Below are 17,447 nucleotides of genomic sequence, written 5' to 3' on the forward strand. Positions count from 1 at the left end.
AACAGTAACTATGTCCAGCTTTCTCATCTTTGCAAGTCTTTTCTGTGATACATACAGTTCTAGGGATAGATTCCTTATCAGATTGCATCAGCCCTGTTAAAGCTTTCTTTCTCAAACCTTCCTTGCAACAGAATAGGTAAGAATTTGAGTTTTAAAAGATGAAATGGAGACATTAAAAATTTAAAAGAAGAGAAAGAATGCCAAGATACCCTCAAAACAATTGGCCAGAGTATTTAATTTCTGTTGGTAAAGTTGAAGATTAGCTTTTATTTTGAATATGGCACAAATTAGATGAGCTGCCCGTAGGTTGAGAGTTATTCAGAACAGGAAGTTCTTTTTAATAGCTCTGCTTTGGATGGTAAACCTGGTTCTTCTTTTGTTAGAGCATTACCTATATATATTTCATATGAATACACGCAGAATTTAAAATGTTCAAATTGCAATTTATTTGATTGCTTGCATTTTAATTTATACTGTGTATTTTGATCTATAGTCAAATTTATAATTTTTACTTGTTATATTAAGTACATTTGTTGTTCCCTTTTCCTTAAATTGTAGCATTTAAAATGCTGATTTGTAGAGTTTTTCTATTTGCCTTTTATATTTATTCTCCCTGGTTTTGTTAAACTTTTTAAAGTTTAAAGGTAACATTTTACTATGAAAAAGGTTTATGGATTTGTAGCTCTTTTGTCACCCTTTCCTGGAAGTGTTTGTTAAATAAGTAATTTGTAATTAAACTATGTGGGGGTTTTTTGGCTATTGTTGAAATGCACTTAATTTATCTTATTGTTTTTGAATTAGAACAATTTCAAAACTTGAAGCTCAGGTCAAACAAGTTGAGCATGAAAATATGTTAAGTCGTCTTCATAATTCTAAAACTCCCATGAGACCCTCACGTGCCAAGTAAGTTATTTCATTTAATCTCTGTAAAGCTAGAGATAGGTGCACCCTGTTATTGCACTGAGACACTTGTCTGTCTAAATCATGAGAAAGACAGGGTTAAATATCATTATAGAACTCAGATGTATCTAGAACTTGATGCATAAAACATCTAATTGTTAGATATCAGGATAGCTCTCATAAGCAGAGGCATTTGCCAAAAGGAGGAAATGGTAAAATCAGAATAGGAATTGGGAGAATCAGGATGTTTTTTGGTTTTTGACTCTGCTTTTCTGTGTGACTTCAGGCAAAATCACTTAATTTTTTTGGAGCTCAGTTTTATTATTTGTAAAAACAAGGACATTGGGCTAGAACATCTCAAAAGTTCTTTTAGCCTTGAAATTCCAGAAATTTTATCCCATGTTAATGGAAAGACATATGAAGATGGGGAGTTCCTGTCGTGGCTCAGTGGAAATGAATCTGACTAGCTTCCATGAGGACGCAGGTTTGATCCCTGGCCTTGCTCAGTGGATTAAGGATACGATGTTGCTGTTAGCTGTGGAGTAGATCACAGACTCGGCTCAGCTTGGATCCCTCATTGCTGTGGCTGTGGGCGTAGGCCAGCAGCTACAGCTCCAATTTGACCCTTAGCCTGGGAACCTCCATATTCCTTGGGTGCAGCCCTAAAAAGACCAAAAAAAAAAAAAAAAGATTTATGAAGATGGATCTTTATTAGGTTGTATGGATTTTTCTTTTTAGTTTTTCTTTTTTTTTTGTCTTTGTTGTTGTTGTTGCTATTTCTTGGGCCGCTCCTGCGGCATATGGAGGTTCCCAGGCTAGGGGTCTAATCGGAGCTGTAGCCGCCGGCCTACGCCAGAGCCACAGCAACGCTGGATCCTAGTCGCCTCTGCAACCTACACCACAGCTCACGGCAACGCCGGATCGTTAACCCACTGAGCAAGGGCAGGGACCGAACCGGCAACCTCATGGTTCCTAGTCGGACTCGTTAACCACTGCGCCACGACGGGAACTCCCTAGTTTTTCTAAATTAGCTTCGTTACAATTTAAGGGCATTATCTTGATGATACATTTATAGAGTATTTTGTCATATTAGAATTGCTTTTTACTATCATTTTGTTGTAGAACATTAAATGAGTAGAGCCTAACTTCCTAATATTGACATTTTATTAAAAAAAGATAAAATTGGGAGTTCCCGTCGTGGCGCAGTGGTTAATGAATCCGACTAGGAACCATGAGGTGGCGGGTTTGGTCCCTGCCCTTGCTCAGTGGGTTAACGATCCGGTGTTGCCGTGAGCTGTGGTGTAGGTTGCAGACGTGGCTCGGATCCCGGGTTGCTGTGGCTCTGGCATAGGCCGGTGGCTACAGCTCCGATTGGACCCCTAGCCTGGGAACCTCCGTATGCCGTGGGAGCGGCCCAAAGAAATAGCCAAAAAAAAAAAGATAAAATTGTAAATGTTAATCTTTCTATGTTGTAATTGTCAAATGAGAAACTTTCTAGCTCTTCATTAATTAATCTCGGTGGGACATAATGAACTATTTAAAGAGAAAGTTATGTGAATAATTGAAATTGGACATTTGAGATTGAACAAAAGAGAGTATTAGGGAGTTCTGCTGTGGTACAACAGGATTGGTGGTGTCTCTGCAGCACCAGGATACAGGTTTGATCCCTGGCCTTGCTCAGTAGGGTTAAAGGATCTGGCATTGCTACAGCTTAGGCTTAGATCACGACTGCAGCTTGGATCTGATCTGATCCCTGGCCCAGGAATTCCATGTGCTTCAGGGTAGCCCAATAAAAGAAGAGAGAGATTTAGATTGGAGTTGGGGAAAAGCCTTTCTGTGGAGGTGACATGTAAGCAGAGAGGTAAAATGTGTATAGAGTTGTTCAGGTGGAAAGTGGGGAGGGAAGAGGGGTGTTCCAGACAGAGATGTTGGTCTTGCTGAGTCCTGAGTTAGGAACGAGTTTAATTTTGTGTTTGAAGGACCCAGAGGAGTTCCTTCTGTGGCACAGTGGGTTAGGGATCTAGTGTTGTCTCTGCAGTGGCTTGAGTCCTTGTGGAGGTATGGGTTCAACCCCCAGCCTGGTGCAGTGGTTTAAAGGATTTGGTGCTGGTGCAGCTGTGGCGTAGGTTGAAGCTGCAGCTTGGATACAATCCCTGGCCCGGGAACTTGCATATGTTCCAGGTGCAGCCCTAAAAAAAGAAGAAAAAAAAAACACCCTCTGAGTTCCTGTTGTGGTTTAGCAGAAATGATCCTGCCTAGTATCCATGAGGATGCAGTGGCCCTGCTCAGTGGATTAAGGGTCTGGGGTTGCCACAAGCTGTGGTATAGGTTGAAGACTCAGCTTGGATCTCTCGTTGCTATGGCTGTGGTATAGGACAGCAGCCGCAGCTCTGATTCAAACCCTAGGCTGGGAACTTCCGTATGCTGCAGGTGCAGCCCTAAAAGGCAAAAAAAGAAAAAGAAAAGAAAAAAAAGAAAGAGATACCCTCAATAGAAAAGTAGTAAAAGAGTATGAACTGTTCACAGAAAAAGAAACCTAAATGACTAATGAAAATGAGAAAATGCTTGTTTCGCTAGCAATCAGAAAAATGCAAATGAAAACAGTAATGGAATACCACTCCCACCACCAGACAGGCCAAACTTAAAATCTAATTACTGTAAAGTTTCTTAAAGATGTGAAAAAAATAGGAACTCTAAACTACTGGTTGGACTGAAAATTGGTGCAGCACATCTGGGGAGTGTTTAATCAATATCCAGGAAGATTGAAGATGTGCACACCACACATTTCACTGTTCTAGTTTTAGGTATTTAGCTTAGAGAAGTTCTTACACATGTTAATCATAGCACTATTGAAAGGTAGTACATTAGAAACTAAACATCCATCAACAGGAGAAAGAATAAATAACTTGTGATACAGTCATACTGTGGATAAATGATTAAAAGGACAGAGCTATATATATATATTAACGTAAGTAAATCTCAAACGTAATATTGAGTAGAAAATGCAGTATTAAAAGGATGTATATGTTATGCCCTTTGTATAATTTTAAAAGTACAACCAACCATATACTGTTTCTGTCTTACAGTTAAAAACACATATGGTAAGATGATAACATTTGTTAAAATTAAGCATGAGTGAATGCTTGTTATTGTACCCTTCGTAAATTTCTAAGAATGTTTGAAATGCTTCTTAATTTAAAAATTGAAGGGAAGGAGTTCCCATTGTGGCTCAGCAGGTTAAGAACCTGACTAGTATCCATGAGGATGCAGGTTTGATCCCTGGCCTTGCTGCAATCTGCAGTGTAGGTCGAAGATATGGCTTGATCTGGCGTTGCAGCTCCAATTCAACCCCTAGCCTACGAACCTCCATATGCCACAGGTGTGGCCCTAAAAAGAAAAAAGATAAGCTTAAAAATTGAGGGGGAGAGTTCCCTTTCTGCCTAATGGTTAGGACTTGGTGTTTTCACCTCTATGGCTCGGGTTTAATCCCTGGTCTGGGAACTGAGATTCCCACATCAAGCCACTGCATGCCATGGCCAAAAGAAAAAAAAATTAAGGAGGAAAGGAGTGACTAGGAGTTGAAATGAAAATAGATAAAAGGAGTACCCCTTGTGGTGCAATGGAAATGAATCTGACTAGGAACCATGAGGTTGCAGGTTTGATCCCTGGTCTCGCTCAGTGGGTTAAGGATCTGGTATTGCTGTGAGCTGTGGTGTAGGTCACAGATGAGGCTCAGATCTGGTGTTGCTGTGGCTGTGGTGTAGGCTGGCAGCTGTAGGTCCTATTCAACCCCTAGCCTGGGAACCTCCATATGCCGTGAGTGCTGTCCTAAAAGGCAAAACAAAACAAAACAAAACAAAAAACAGACAAGAGAGAAAAAAGTTTGGTTGTGAAAGGGAGTAGAGAGAAGAAGACAGGAGGTTTCTATTTTCTCTCTGGAGTGCAATGTGAGGTCATGCCTGACAGTCAAGGCTGGGGTGAGAGGTTTAAGGAGAGTGGAGAGGGTGTAAGGTAGTCACACTGGGGAATTGGAACTCCTTGATTATAGGAAGATATGTCGCCAGCCAGCACCAGTGTCCACTTGAAGTAGTGATAGTGGTTCTGCAATGATACCCCAGTCTACACTTTGGCAGTTTCTTTCCTGCGAAGCTCAACTGTAGGAGGTACAGACACTGAGGAAAAGTGAGATCATTGTAGTCGTCCAAGCTTCGGTGTTTGCTACCTGTCAGCTGTGATGGAAAATGAGCAGGGTAAGGGAGTCAAGGCAATGAGTAATCATTACCAGGAGTGTGCACGTAGAAGGAGCCAAAGAGGCGCTAGTAAGGTTCGGAGGGGCTGAGTATGGGGGAATGGCGAGGCCAAGGATCATGGCGTCGAGGTGGAAGTGGCCTAGCGGTGGAAGTGCCACAGAGATGCCTGAGCACATGAGCCGGGGCTTGGTGGGAGTTTGGATTTCTGCAGGGGGCTGTATTCTCAGGGATGAAGTAGTCCAGTGTGTATCTTGTGAAGGGGTGACTGAGGAAGAAGAGAGAATGTCATTGGAGAGAGGTCCAGAGCACATGCGTGTGCACGTGGCTGAGGGCAGCGGGAGGCGCTGAGAAAATGAGGCCATGCATGACCAGTAATGTGTGATGGGGCGAGCCTCAGCTGGGGAGGGTTTCATCATAATGTGTGGCAAGAAATGTGATGGTTTAGAACTGCCCTGGTCAGTACAGCAGTGACAGTAGCCACAGAGCAACATAAATCTAGCCATGTTTCAAGTGTTCAGTAGCAGTATGTGACTAGTGGCTTCGGTGTTGGACTATGCAGCTGGAGGGCAGATTCTGTTTTCGGAGAAAATTCTGTCAGCAGTGCTGGTCTGAGGGGAACAAGAACACTCTTGCTTCCCCTCTGTAGCCTGAGCTACAATAGGGGTGTAAAGGGTACAACGTGTGTTAGGGGGCTGGTTGGAGGTGTTCAGAGCTGTGTACATATGAGAGTTTCTGACTCTTCACTGTTCTTAGGAAACCCAGATAACAATTCAATTCAAATGAAAATCATAAAATAGAATTCATCTAAAATATGATTGTTCTGTGTGCTTTTTAAATTACTGTGTAAATAATATATCAAAGCAGGGTGTTTTCAGTATGTGCTCAATCTAAACTGAAGTGCAAACCTTGCCCTGCCTGAGAGCACTTCTTCCCAATAGCACGCTAGCAACCGCAGATGTCAGCAGGCGGAAGTGGCTGATACCCGGAGCAGAATATTCTATCTTTACCGGCCAGCCTCTGGACACGCAGGATGGTCAGGTGGACAACCAGCTGGAGGAGACCTGCACTCCTGGGTAAAATAACTTCGTCGGAGATCATACATACAAAGGAACTATTATAATTTCAGTTGCCTTTCAAAGTTGAGGAAGGTAGAAAGAACCCTCTCCTTGTTTCTTTAATGTTTTAATTTCAAGGATCTGATTTTTATTTCACTTGGAAAGGCTAGTGCTTTTAGGAAACGGTCCTTTCGTAGGCTGTGCAGAGTGGTGTGCCTTACACATGTGCTCGTGGTTAGGACAAGAGATTGATCCTCACCCTCTGATAGCTGGAGACCCCATGAGCAACATCATTTCCTTGCTCCAGAGTCCATGTAAATATCGTATTTCTGTATGTTCTAGGCCATGAAAAAGATTGGGAGGCACTGGTCTATTACTTGGAGGCTTAATTTTATTGATTTGCATTGTAAAGCATACATATTCATTGTGGGGTATAACTGTCAACCTTCATGTTATTCCCCTGATAATCTCAGTAAACTGTTCAGGCTGCTCTAACAAATTACCCTTGACTGGGTGGCTTAAGAAACAGTTATTTCCTATGGTTCAGTAGGTGGGAAGTCTGAGGTCAGGGTGCCAGCGTGGCTGAATCCTGCTTCTGTCCTCACATGGCCTTTCCCTGGTGGATGTGTGCAGATCAAGCTGATTCTTCCTCTTTTTAAAAGGGCACTAATCCCAGCAGGGAGAGCTTTACCCTCATGACCTCATCACAGCCTGATCACCCCCAAAAGGCCCCACTCCTCTAGACACCATTGCATTGGGGATTGGAGCATCAACATAAGAATTTGGGGGAGACACAAATATTCAGTCCATAGCACTGTGTGTCTTACAATTATTATTTAAGGTACCATTCTCCTCTGGAAAAGGATCCTTCACTTGGAAGTTCAAGTTTATTGATAAAAAAACAAAGAGAGACTTCAGACGCACCAATCATGAAAGCTTTGAAAGAACTTGATGAAGAAAAAATATTTAAAAATTGGGGCACACAGACAGAGAAAGAAGACGCCTCAAATAGTAAGTATTTTATTCCTTGTTTGACATCAGTATAGATATATATTTTTCTGCCCCCTTCCCCCCAATGATATTACCTTCTTAAAATTAAATACCTCAAGTAATGAAATAAAAAGTTAAATTTGTTTTGTTGCTGCTTCAGCCCCATTTTAGATAGTTGAATCCCCTAGTTGTTGATTTATCATCGCCTCACATATGTACCTTTTATACAAAGCAAATGACATATTAGTTCTAATTCTTAAAGATTTACATGGCATTCTTTTTTTTTTTGTCTTTTTGCCTTTTCTTGAACCGCTCCCGCAGCATATGGATGTTCCCAGGCTAGGGGTCCAATCAGAGCTGTAGCCACTGGCCTATGCCAGAGCCACAGCAATGCGGGATCCAAGCCGCGTCTTCGACCTACACCACAACTCACGACAACGCCAGATCCCCAACCCACTGAGCAAGGCCAGGGATCGAACCTGCAACCTCATGGTTCCTAGTCGGATTCGTTAACCACTGCGCTAGGACGGGAACTCCTTACATGGCATTCTTAAAGATATTTGAAAATTTTTCTGTCTTAGATGCTCATACCAAAAAGGTATGACAGACATTTGGTGCCCTTGAGGTGAGATATTACATTGCCTACTCTCCCTTTCTTGGGAGAGAGCCTCTGTCATTGGGACAAGAAGTATGTTTAATACCTTTTTTTCCCACAGGTCCAGGCAATTGTACTTTTTCTGGTGTGTATTTGGTGGGGCCTGCTAATCGTGTCATTAACGTCTCTGGCGTTCCATCTCCAAAGCAGTTTCTCCTAGTAAATAAATTAGTGACCTGCTTTCTAAAAATAAACTCTCTTGAAAAATCACCTTGAATGCCAAATGTAAACAGAGAACCAGAATGAATTCATTATAAACTCCCACATTTTTCTTCATCAAGCATTTTTTTTTTTTAATCATTGTAATGTGGTGCAAATCATCATTATAATCTAGATAGAAGAATTGCTTGCTTGGTCCAACCATCTGTTAATAAAGGCAGATCACTGAAGCTAGGTTTGTTTTGTTTGTTTGTTTGTTCTTACATGTTTCTGTTATAGAATTAGTGACTTCCCAGCAAGCTGACACTTCAGTCAACGCTGGTCAGTCCCCAGAGAAAGGTGCCCAGCAGAGACAGAAGCGATTTCATTCTGCTTCGCAGAGATCGTCATCTTTACCACCATCAAATCGTAAATCAAGTGCTCCAAGTAAGAGTTAGAGGTCTGGGTCTTCTGTGCTTGGAAGGGGGACATCTGAGCTGTACACACTGTTTGACTCTCAGTTTCCCTTCCTCCTGTCCTAGCACTAGTACAGTGCTCTGAACAGTTGCCCTAAGTGCGCTCTTGTCCACTGATACTGTCTGGCTGCCCAGTTGCTGTGTCTGTGACTGAAGAAATTCTCACTGTTTATCAAAGTGAGATTTTCTTGTGTCCCACAAGTGTTTTGCAACTAATATCACTTCACAGTTTTTGAGACCAACTCAGCTATCTATTTTGATGACTATGTACTTAAACATTTGTTCTAACAAATTAAGCTGGCCTGGAAAAAGGTGTTTTTTCCCCCAGGTATTTAACTCTAAGGTTACTCAGCATTAGTCACTGTTTTCTTTAGCCAGTTACAAGTATGGTTTTAAAGTTAGGCATTGGATTTCTGTATCCTTAATTTCTGTTTCTGTAACTGCTAAGGAGATATGACTGTGTTAATAGGAATGTTCACTAGAGCACTGGTGTTTCCATCTTATTTCCAGTCGACTTCTAAAATCCTGAAAAACCAGTTTTGAGTCAGAGTGCTGAAACTACAGTCTAATATACTAAAATGTTGACAGTGGTTTCCTCTAGATGTTAGGATTATGAATTATTTTTATTTCATATACTCTTATTTATCTTTTGGAAAGTGTTACAATGAAAATTATTTCTTTTAAAGTTAGAAAAAAAGTGCTGAAAAGGAATATGTTCTGCCAACGTAGTATATACCTAGAAGGAAAAACTAACTCCTCTTCTTTTCCTCTCTAGCAAAAAGAGAGATTATGTTAACACCAGTGACTGTGGCTTATAGTCCAAAGCGATCCCCTAAAGAAAATTTGTCCCCAGGATTTAGTCATCTGCTTAGCAAAAATGAAAGCAGTCCGATTCGGTAAGTTCTGTAAAATAGTAGAATAAAATATAGATGTTATTGCTTTTTTAAAAATGTCCACTTGAGTTCCTGTCATGGTTCACCGGTTAACGAACCCAACTAGCATCCATGAGGATGCAGGTTTGATCCCTGGCCTTGCTCAGTGGGTTAAGGATCTGGTATTGCCATGAGGTGTGGTATAGGTCACAGACATGTGTGGGATCCTGCGTTGCTGTGGCTGTGGTGTAGCCAGTTCGACCCCTAGCCTGGGAACCTCCACATTCCGTAGGCATGGCCCTAAAAGGACAAAAAAAAAAAAAAGACAAAAAAGTCAACTTATGCCTATAGCTATCACTAATTTTTCAGTTGTCAATGGGAATTCTATGGATATAAATCATTTAAATGAATGCCATACTAGAAGTAAGAAAGTACTACAATACATGAAAACTTAACTTTATAAATTGGCTCCTATAAAATTTAAATACCACCTCAGAACCACTTCCAGCCTTTGGATATACAATGATAATTCTTTGTTTTACTGACAAGGCTTAAGATGCAGGGAAAATTTAGGGCCATTTGTATAGAAAAGTGGGCTGTCCTGGTATGGCTCTGGCACTAAACGTAAGGTTACCTGTGCTCCTGAGAAAATTGTTCTCCCCCTGAAGTGTGGTCAGCAGAGTGTGCTGCGGTGGGAAGACCACTGACTGCTAAGGACACGGGACCTGGTGACCCAGCTCTATCAGGCTCTTGGGGAAATTGCTGAAGCATGTTGAACCTCAGTTTCCTCTTCTATAAAACGGGGATAATAATGCCTACCTGCTTATTTCATGTGGTTGTTATGAAGATCAAATGAGATAATGTCTTGATTAATGCTTTAAGTCGCCAGTAGGTAAATATAATTTTGTGTTAGAAAATATTGTTTCAGTTTTAAAAAAAATTATATGACCAGCTTTCTCTTGAAAATATGTAAATATGTGAGTTATCTGGATGCCAGCTCATCTTTCTTGTGGAGATAATCAGTTAACACTTTTTTCTCACAAGTAACTTGCTTCATTCAATAGATTTGATATACTTTTGGATGATTTAGATACTGTTCCTGTGTCTACATTACAACGTACCAATCCAAGGAAACAACTCCAGTTTCTTCCTCTAGATGACTTGGAAGGTATCTTTTCCTAAAACATTATTAGTTATGGTTTTAGTCATTGATTTTGTGAGTTTCTGGTATCTTTTCAAAGTTCTAAATGTTATATCCTGCACTTCAACCCTTTTTTTTTAACCCAAGGGCCTCTAAAAATAAGCATTCGTGACGCTCGTATTATCTGTCAATGTTGTTATCCTCATTGGAAGGTTGGGAAACTGAGGTCCAGGGCATGTTAATGTTTGATTACCAGGGCCATACTGTTCAGTTTTCCTCTTTACTCTTATATTCTATAACTTATACGCAACTTAGGCTTTAGATAATTTTTTCTTTTTCTCATTTATATTTTAAGTTTGGGATAAAGTTAAAAGGAATGTGGAATCACTCAAGTAGGCCCTTAAAATGTTAACTGTAGTGTTGTTACATGTTCACTAAATGTGTTGTTTCACTTTTAAATTTTTTTTTTTTTGCTTTAAATTTACAGAAAGTTTGCTATATTCATTTAGGGAGTTTGTGAAGAGGGCAAGGCTTTTAAAATTCTGTGAAGGAAAAAAAACTAAGTATATATGATTGATTACATATCTCTTTTCATTACATGTTTTGGCCATGCAGCAGCCATTTCCAGAAAGTGAAGTTGGGTGAACAAATTTAGTATGCCTGTGGTCTGTTAGAAAAGTTGATAAGGGATAAAATAAATTTCTTTTTCCTCTGACAGAAAAAAAATACTCAGAAAAAGCCACTGACATCCATGCTGATCATAGCTCTTCCCCTGAACCATTGCCAAATGGGGTGAAGAAAGTCTCTGTGAGGCCAGCTTGGGAGAAGAGTAAACCGCTTAGCCATGAACCTGGGCAGTCCACTTCAGCCTCGTCACAGGGTAATGACTTTGAGTACACGGCAAAAATTAGGACTCTAGCTGAAACGGAACGTTTTTTTGACGAACTTACAAAAGAAAAAGACCAGGTAAAAACAAACAAAAGTGTTTTAGATCTTTTTCTGAACTTAATGCTTATGTCTGAGGAGTAGTCAGAAGGGAATTACTGAGTCAACCCACGGGGAAAGTTGCTGTGGATACACATAAAGCTGTGCGGGACACATGCGTGACTGAGCTGTCATGCCTAATTATGACAAAGCCAACTTATGTGAAGTCGAGATGGATAAGAAAGCACTAGGCTGAAGTCTTTCCATTCTGTTATAAACCTTCCTGCCAGTAATTAGAATTCTTCTATTTTTATTTAAACATTTTTTGTGTGTTAACAGATTGAGGCAGCTCTAAGTCGAATGCCTTCTACTGGAGGACGAACCACTTTGCAGACAAGATTAAACCAGGTGTGTCTTAGCTTGAATCTCCTTTGAGGGCTTGATGCTGGTCAGTGCTCTATTTATCTGTAATGATTTTTTTTTTTTTTTGGCCACACTATGGAATGCAGAAATTCCCCTGGCCAGGGATTGAACCTGTGCCACAGCGATGACAATACCAGGTCCTTAACCTCCTGAGCCACCAGGGAGCTCCACATGAAAACTTTTAGCTTTTATAGGAAGTGTTTGGTAGTTATAGCATATTTCATAATTACATATAAGCTTTCAGGAATAAAAGTGATTTTACCTTTAAACTTCCAAGAAAAAGGTGTTCATGCCATTATGTTGTCAAGAAACTAATTTGGGAGCAAATGACAATATGTCTGTTAACAAATTTTACATAAATCTCCTCTTTTATGTTTATTTTTTCCTTCCCAGTCTGTGCTTTATTTCTGAACCCCTTTCCATTTAGTAAACATGTAAAACAGTTGGATTTTGCAGTTGGACAGGATGTGAGGTTAGAAAGAGAGGTATGATTCCATTTTTGAGCAGGAGATGGTGCAGACAAAGTGGCCTATGTGCATTTCTTTTAGTTGAGAATTAAAATGCATGAAACCATGGACATTTTATTTAATTTATTATTATTATTATTTTTTGTCTTTTTGCCATTTTCTTGGGCTGCTCCCGCGACATATGGAGGTTCCCAGGCTAGGGGACCAATCAGAGCTGTAGCCTCCGGCCTACACCAGAGCCACAGCAATGTGGGATCCGAGCCGAATCTGCAACCTACACCACAGCTCACAGCAATGCTGGATCCTTAACCCACTGAGCAAGGCCAGGGATCCAACCCACAACCTCATGGTTCCTAGTCAGATTCGTTAACCACTGAGCCACGACGGGAACTACGAAACCATGGACATTTTAAATCAGTTCTTTTTGTAACATTTTAAACTTAACAGCAGGAATATATCTCTTATATAACTACATACGTGTTTTGGCTTTTCAGTGCCTTGAAGTCAGGAAAAAGTTCATTTTCAGATTGATGTATGATACCAATTGGAAAGAAAGACACAGAAAATAGCAGAGGTCTTTTTCTAGGGTCTATATCCTTAACTTCTCTTTTTTTTTTTCTTCTGACTTTCTGTTCATTATTATTTTTAGTTCTGAAAGTTTTTATCCAATAATTTGGATAAAACTCAACACTGAGAAGGCAGAAGGAAAACTTGTTGATACTCTAATTCTAGATGTACATGAAACATTTGTTTATATATATATTATTTGTTTATATATTTGTCTTCTTGCTGGATTGAAATAGCTTTGACACATATGAACAGAAACTAGTGCCGCTTTAAGTCTTATTTTAAGCATTTACAGTCATTATTTAAAAATGTATTAAACAGGAGTTCTCTTGTACAGTGGGTTGGGGATCTGGTATTGTCACTTATAGCAGCTTGGGTCCTGCTGTGTCATGAGTTTGTTTCCTGGCCGGGGCACTTCTACATGTTGCTGGTGCAGCAAAAAAAAAAAAAAAAAAAGAAATTATTTCATATATTCCTAAGTGGGATATGGTACCAGTCATGTGTCTGTTTCTTCTGGTGAAATACATGAAGAACCTCCTAGGTTCCTCTTATACTGTTCTGTATTTAAAGCTCAGCAGATATCTTGAATGGTTGAAAAATTGTTTTATGTTTAATTTAGTGGGTTTTTTTGGGGGGAGGGCTGCATCTGTGGGATCAAACCCACACCACAGCAGCGACAATGCCACATCCTTAACCTACTATGTCACAAGGGAATTCTGACTTATGTTCACTTTAAAAGAAATAATGTAGGAACTCCTTGGTGGCTCAGCGGGTTAAGGATCTGGCATTGTCGACTGCTGTGGCTCGGGTCACTACTGTGCCGTGAGTTCAATCTCTGGCCTGGGAATTTCTGCATGCTGTGGGTATGGCAAAAAAAGAAAGAATGTAAATGATGATTTATGTAAAAACCAAAATAAGTGATTTTGGAGTTCCCGTCATGGCTCAGTGGAAACGAATCCTACTGGGAACCATGAGGTTGTGGGTTCGCTCCCTGGCCTTGCTCAGTGGGTTTAAGGACCCAGCGTTGCTGTGAGCTATGGTGTAGGTCTGCAGCAACAGCTCCGATTAGACCTCTAGCCTGGGAACTTCCATATGCCCTGGGTGCGGCCCTCAAAAGACAAAAGACAAAACAAACAAAAAAACCTGTGATTTTGATTTTATACTTGCTCTTTTGCTAAAAGAAAGGTCATTTTGATGGTAATTATAGTACCACTGAACTTGATGTAGAGTTCTAATTAAGCCTTTCCATTATTTTCACCTAGGAAGCTTTGGAAGATCGTTTGGAGAAGATTAATCGAGAGCTGGGTTCAGTTCGCATGACATTAAAGAAATTTCATGTTTTACGCACCTCTGCAAATCTTTGAGATTTGTAGCCATTAAATTTTGAGACTTTTTTTTTGCACTAACGTATAATTATGCACTCAGAAAAGGCAAACTATTTTGTACTGTTTATAAGCCTTCAAACAGTAGTTTTACAATCATGCTATTCTTTACACTTGCTATTTTATACTCCAAATGGCCACATATTTTCAAGATATTTTTGTTATGCTCAGGAATCTCTTGTATATTTTACTATTTAAAAAGTATTATTTTTAAATAGTATATGTCTCCAGTTTATATCAAGAATAAGGAAATGTAAACAGGGGAGGCAGCTTGTTTCTAAACAAATAGTGTTATCCTTTTACAGTTAACTTTGCACACCAATTTTATACACTTGTTCTACATTGTGAATATGATTCTTTTTTTTTAAATAAATGCTTAAGAACAGCTTCCATAATGATAGACTAATACATGCTGAATATAAGAAAAGAAAATTACAGCACACCCTGGAGTTAGTTGTTGAAGGTTTTTTAAAACGGTAATGCAGGAGTTCCCGTCTTGGCTCAGTGGTTAGCAAACCCGACTAGCATCCATGAGGACGCAGGTTCGATCCCTGGTCTCGCTCAGTGGGTTAAGGATCTGGTGTTGCTGTGAGCTGTGGTGTAGTTTGCAGACACGGCTTGGGTCCTCTGTTGCTGTGGCTGTGATGTAGGCCGGCAGCCGTAGCTCTGATTAGACCCCTAGCCTGAGAACCTCCTTGTGCCGCGGGTACGGCCCTAAAAAGCAAAAAAAAAAAATAAAATCATCTGTAAAAAGAAAAAAAATTAAAAAAAAATAAAGTGGTAATGCAGTTCCTGTCTGAAATGTCTTAGAATAAATATTAGAATAGTTAATAATGGAAATATTGAAAATAACAAAATATTGGAAAGCTTTGAAGAATATCTTTGTTTCCCTTAAATTTTATCATTTGTAAGGAAAGAGAAATGAGAGCAATGTAATTCTCTAACATTGTGATGTATATAATACTTTTCAGAAAGTTAAACAGTTGGAGAGCTGTAGCTTTCTGCCCATCATTCTGAATGTAACTTGGGTCTCACACCCTTGACAATGAATTGATAGAGCTTTCATGATGAAATACAGGCCACCACTGAGTGAAGTTGTAAGAGCAGCCCTAGTTCCTGCAATGTACATGGCTTCTGTTGTCAGAGTCTTCACGAAGACATTTTTAACCCCTTTCCACCCCTACCAAAAAGAAAAGTAACTTCTCCCTAAGTAGCTGCTGTGAGAACAGTAGGTTGAGATCAGAGTGCCCTGCCCTGCTGGTTACTGGTCAGGGAACTTGTCTAGATAGAGCTTGGTTCCTTTTGCTTGGCCTTGCCAGAGGGCTCCAGCCCAGTGCCTTGATAGTGCCTCCTGGAGTAGCATGTGGGCAGGAGACTGTGCCCTGATTAGGAGCACCAGCAGGTATTGTCCTGACCCCTGCCTGGTCAAGTCTAAGCTGCTTAGCTGCCCACTTTTTGGTGGCTGGTCAGGACCCAGTGCCCACATGTTTCAAACTTGGTATGTGTTGATAAACAGACTCATTCCAGACTTTCAGCATTGATTCTCACTGATCCAAATTTTAAAGTTTGGTTTACTTTTGAGCTTTTTCTCCTTATGTAGCTCTTAGTGGCATGTAGTTACAGTGAGCCAAGCTAGCCATTATTAGGGTATGTGTATGCCTTTGAGCCCCCTTTACCAAAGCCTGACCAAGCTGAGCCCCAGGCCTGGTGCCTATAGCCATGCCCCCATCTCAGCTTGACAAGTTCCTGGCAAGGGGGGGCGGTCTGACAGCTGCCTCTCTTGCTCCTTCTCTCTGACTCAAACCTCTGTTCCCAACTCCTGCGACCTGTTAAAGACCTCCAGCTAATCAAAATTGCTCATCAGCAGAATCAAGTGCCTTTATTCTTGGTATTTTTCCTAGCCTCATTTCTTTTGAATCTCCTATAGTGAAGAAAAAGTTCATTTTAATCAAGCTCCAGTATAACTTGTGTGAAGACTTAATAAAGGGATTGACTTTACAATGATAGCCCCTTTAATGTGTTCCATGGCTTTAAAGACTAACTTGAAAGTTATTAGGATATTTCATTGTTCCCTACTTTTATTATAAAAGTCTGTTACAGTCTTAAGAATAGGAAATTGTCATTTCAGAAGAGATTAGTTTTATCTTGTCAACGAGTTATCTTAGAAGAAGAAAGGTATTAAGCTCATTTAAAACCTGTCTTCTGTGCCTCAGAAAACATATGCTTTGATTTGTAAAGTGTATAATAAATTGGAATTATCAGTCACTTATTTTAAAAAATTTTTTTGCTCTGAGGCTGTGAAGAAGATGGCTTGCTTTCAGTTGTCTTTTCCTTTGGTAACACAGTACAAATATTCTATTTTAAAAAAAAAAAACCTAAAACATGGAAAGGTGGCAGGCTTTAAAAGCAGCTGTTGCCCAGGGAGGTAGACTACTTTTGTTGCTGGCTGGGGCTAAGCTGCAGTTGTTTGTAAAGAGAATATTCCACTTCTGGGAAGTGCCTTTTAAAATGCAAACAGAGTTACTGCTCTCAGTTCACCCAGATCTACCCCCTTCCTTTCCCAGAAAAGCTGCCTGAGGTGTCCCACAAGGGCCCCAAGTAGACATAGCTACTGGGCAGCACTAGGACTGATGTCACTAGATGTAGCTACTGGGCAGTGGACAGGCAAGCCAGACAGACCTGGGTCCCACACCCTGCTCAGGCCTGCCTTCCTCCACTAGTAAAGAGAAGATGAGGCGATAAGAAGCTTCCTACCATTGTGGGACAGCTTGTAAAGTGGCTGGTGTTTAGTAAGCTTTCAATAAATGGTCCGTTTCAGATGTATCCTGAGTTACTAAGTAGGCTTTTGAAGTAGCAGTTTTAATCCTTTTATTAGATAGAAAAGTAGACTGTGTTCCCCAGCAATTGACTTTAAAACCTGCCTTGAGTTGGTTGACATTTGTTAGGTGGTCTATGTTCTCTTTTTACAAAAAAAAAAAAAAAAGAGCTTTCTTGGAGTTAAAATGAGCTTCCCTCTGGTGTGTGTGTGGTTTTTAAAAAACGAGTAATAAAAAAATTGATTACCTGTGTAAGTTCAGAAGTCTTTTGCTCTTAAATAAGTGATTTGCGGATTATCTGATATAGGCTGTTTTACCAAAAAAAAAAACAAAAACTGTTGCTCCTTTGAGTGTTCCGTAATTAGATTTCTAAAGGTGCTGGCTTGTGAAA

General features: G+C 40.2%; 1 protein-coding gene across 7 annotated transcripts in view; it reads left to right on the forward strand.

Moving 5' to 3' along the window:
• MPHOSPH9 (M-phase phosphoprotein 9) overlaps window positions 1-14,658 on the forward strand; it is a 68,743-nt gene extending 54,085 nt beyond the window's left edge. For 4 of the 7 annotated variants that reach the window (XM_047760044.1, XM_047760045.1, XM_047760050.1 and 1 more), the window contains 9 exons: window positions 802-903; window positions 6,089-6,223; window positions 7,047-7,216; window positions 8,289-8,435; window positions 9,240-9,360; window positions 10,401-10,504; window positions 11,196-11,443; window positions 11,741-11,809; window positions 14,121-14,658. In XM_047760044.1, coding sequence (XP_047616000.1) covers window positions 802-903; window positions 6,089-6,223; window positions 7,047-7,216; window positions 8,289-8,435; window positions 9,240-9,360; window positions 10,401-10,504; window positions 11,196-11,443; window positions 11,741-11,809; window positions 14,121-14,222 — 1,198 coding nt within the window. In that variant the 3' untranslated portion in view covers window positions 14,223-14,658. Of the gene's footprint in view, window positions 1-801; window positions 904-6,088; window positions 6,224-7,046; window positions 7,217-8,288; window positions 8,436-9,239; window positions 9,361-10,400; window positions 10,505-11,195; window positions 11,444-11,740; window positions 11,810-14,120 lie in introns of those variants that run through there. The other 3 variants (XM_047760046.1, XM_047760051.1, XM_047760048.1) reach the window with 3 other exon arrangements.
• Window positions 14,659-17,447: the final 2,789 nt, after the last annotated feature.

This window comes from Phacochoerus africanus, chromosome 15 (assembly GCF_016906955.1).
Source record: "Phacochoerus africanus isolate WHEZ1 chromosome 15, ROS_Pafr_v1, whole genome shotgun sequence".
NCBI lineage: Eukaryota > Metazoa > Chordata > Mammalia > Artiodactyla > Suidae > Phacochoerus > Phacochoerus africanus.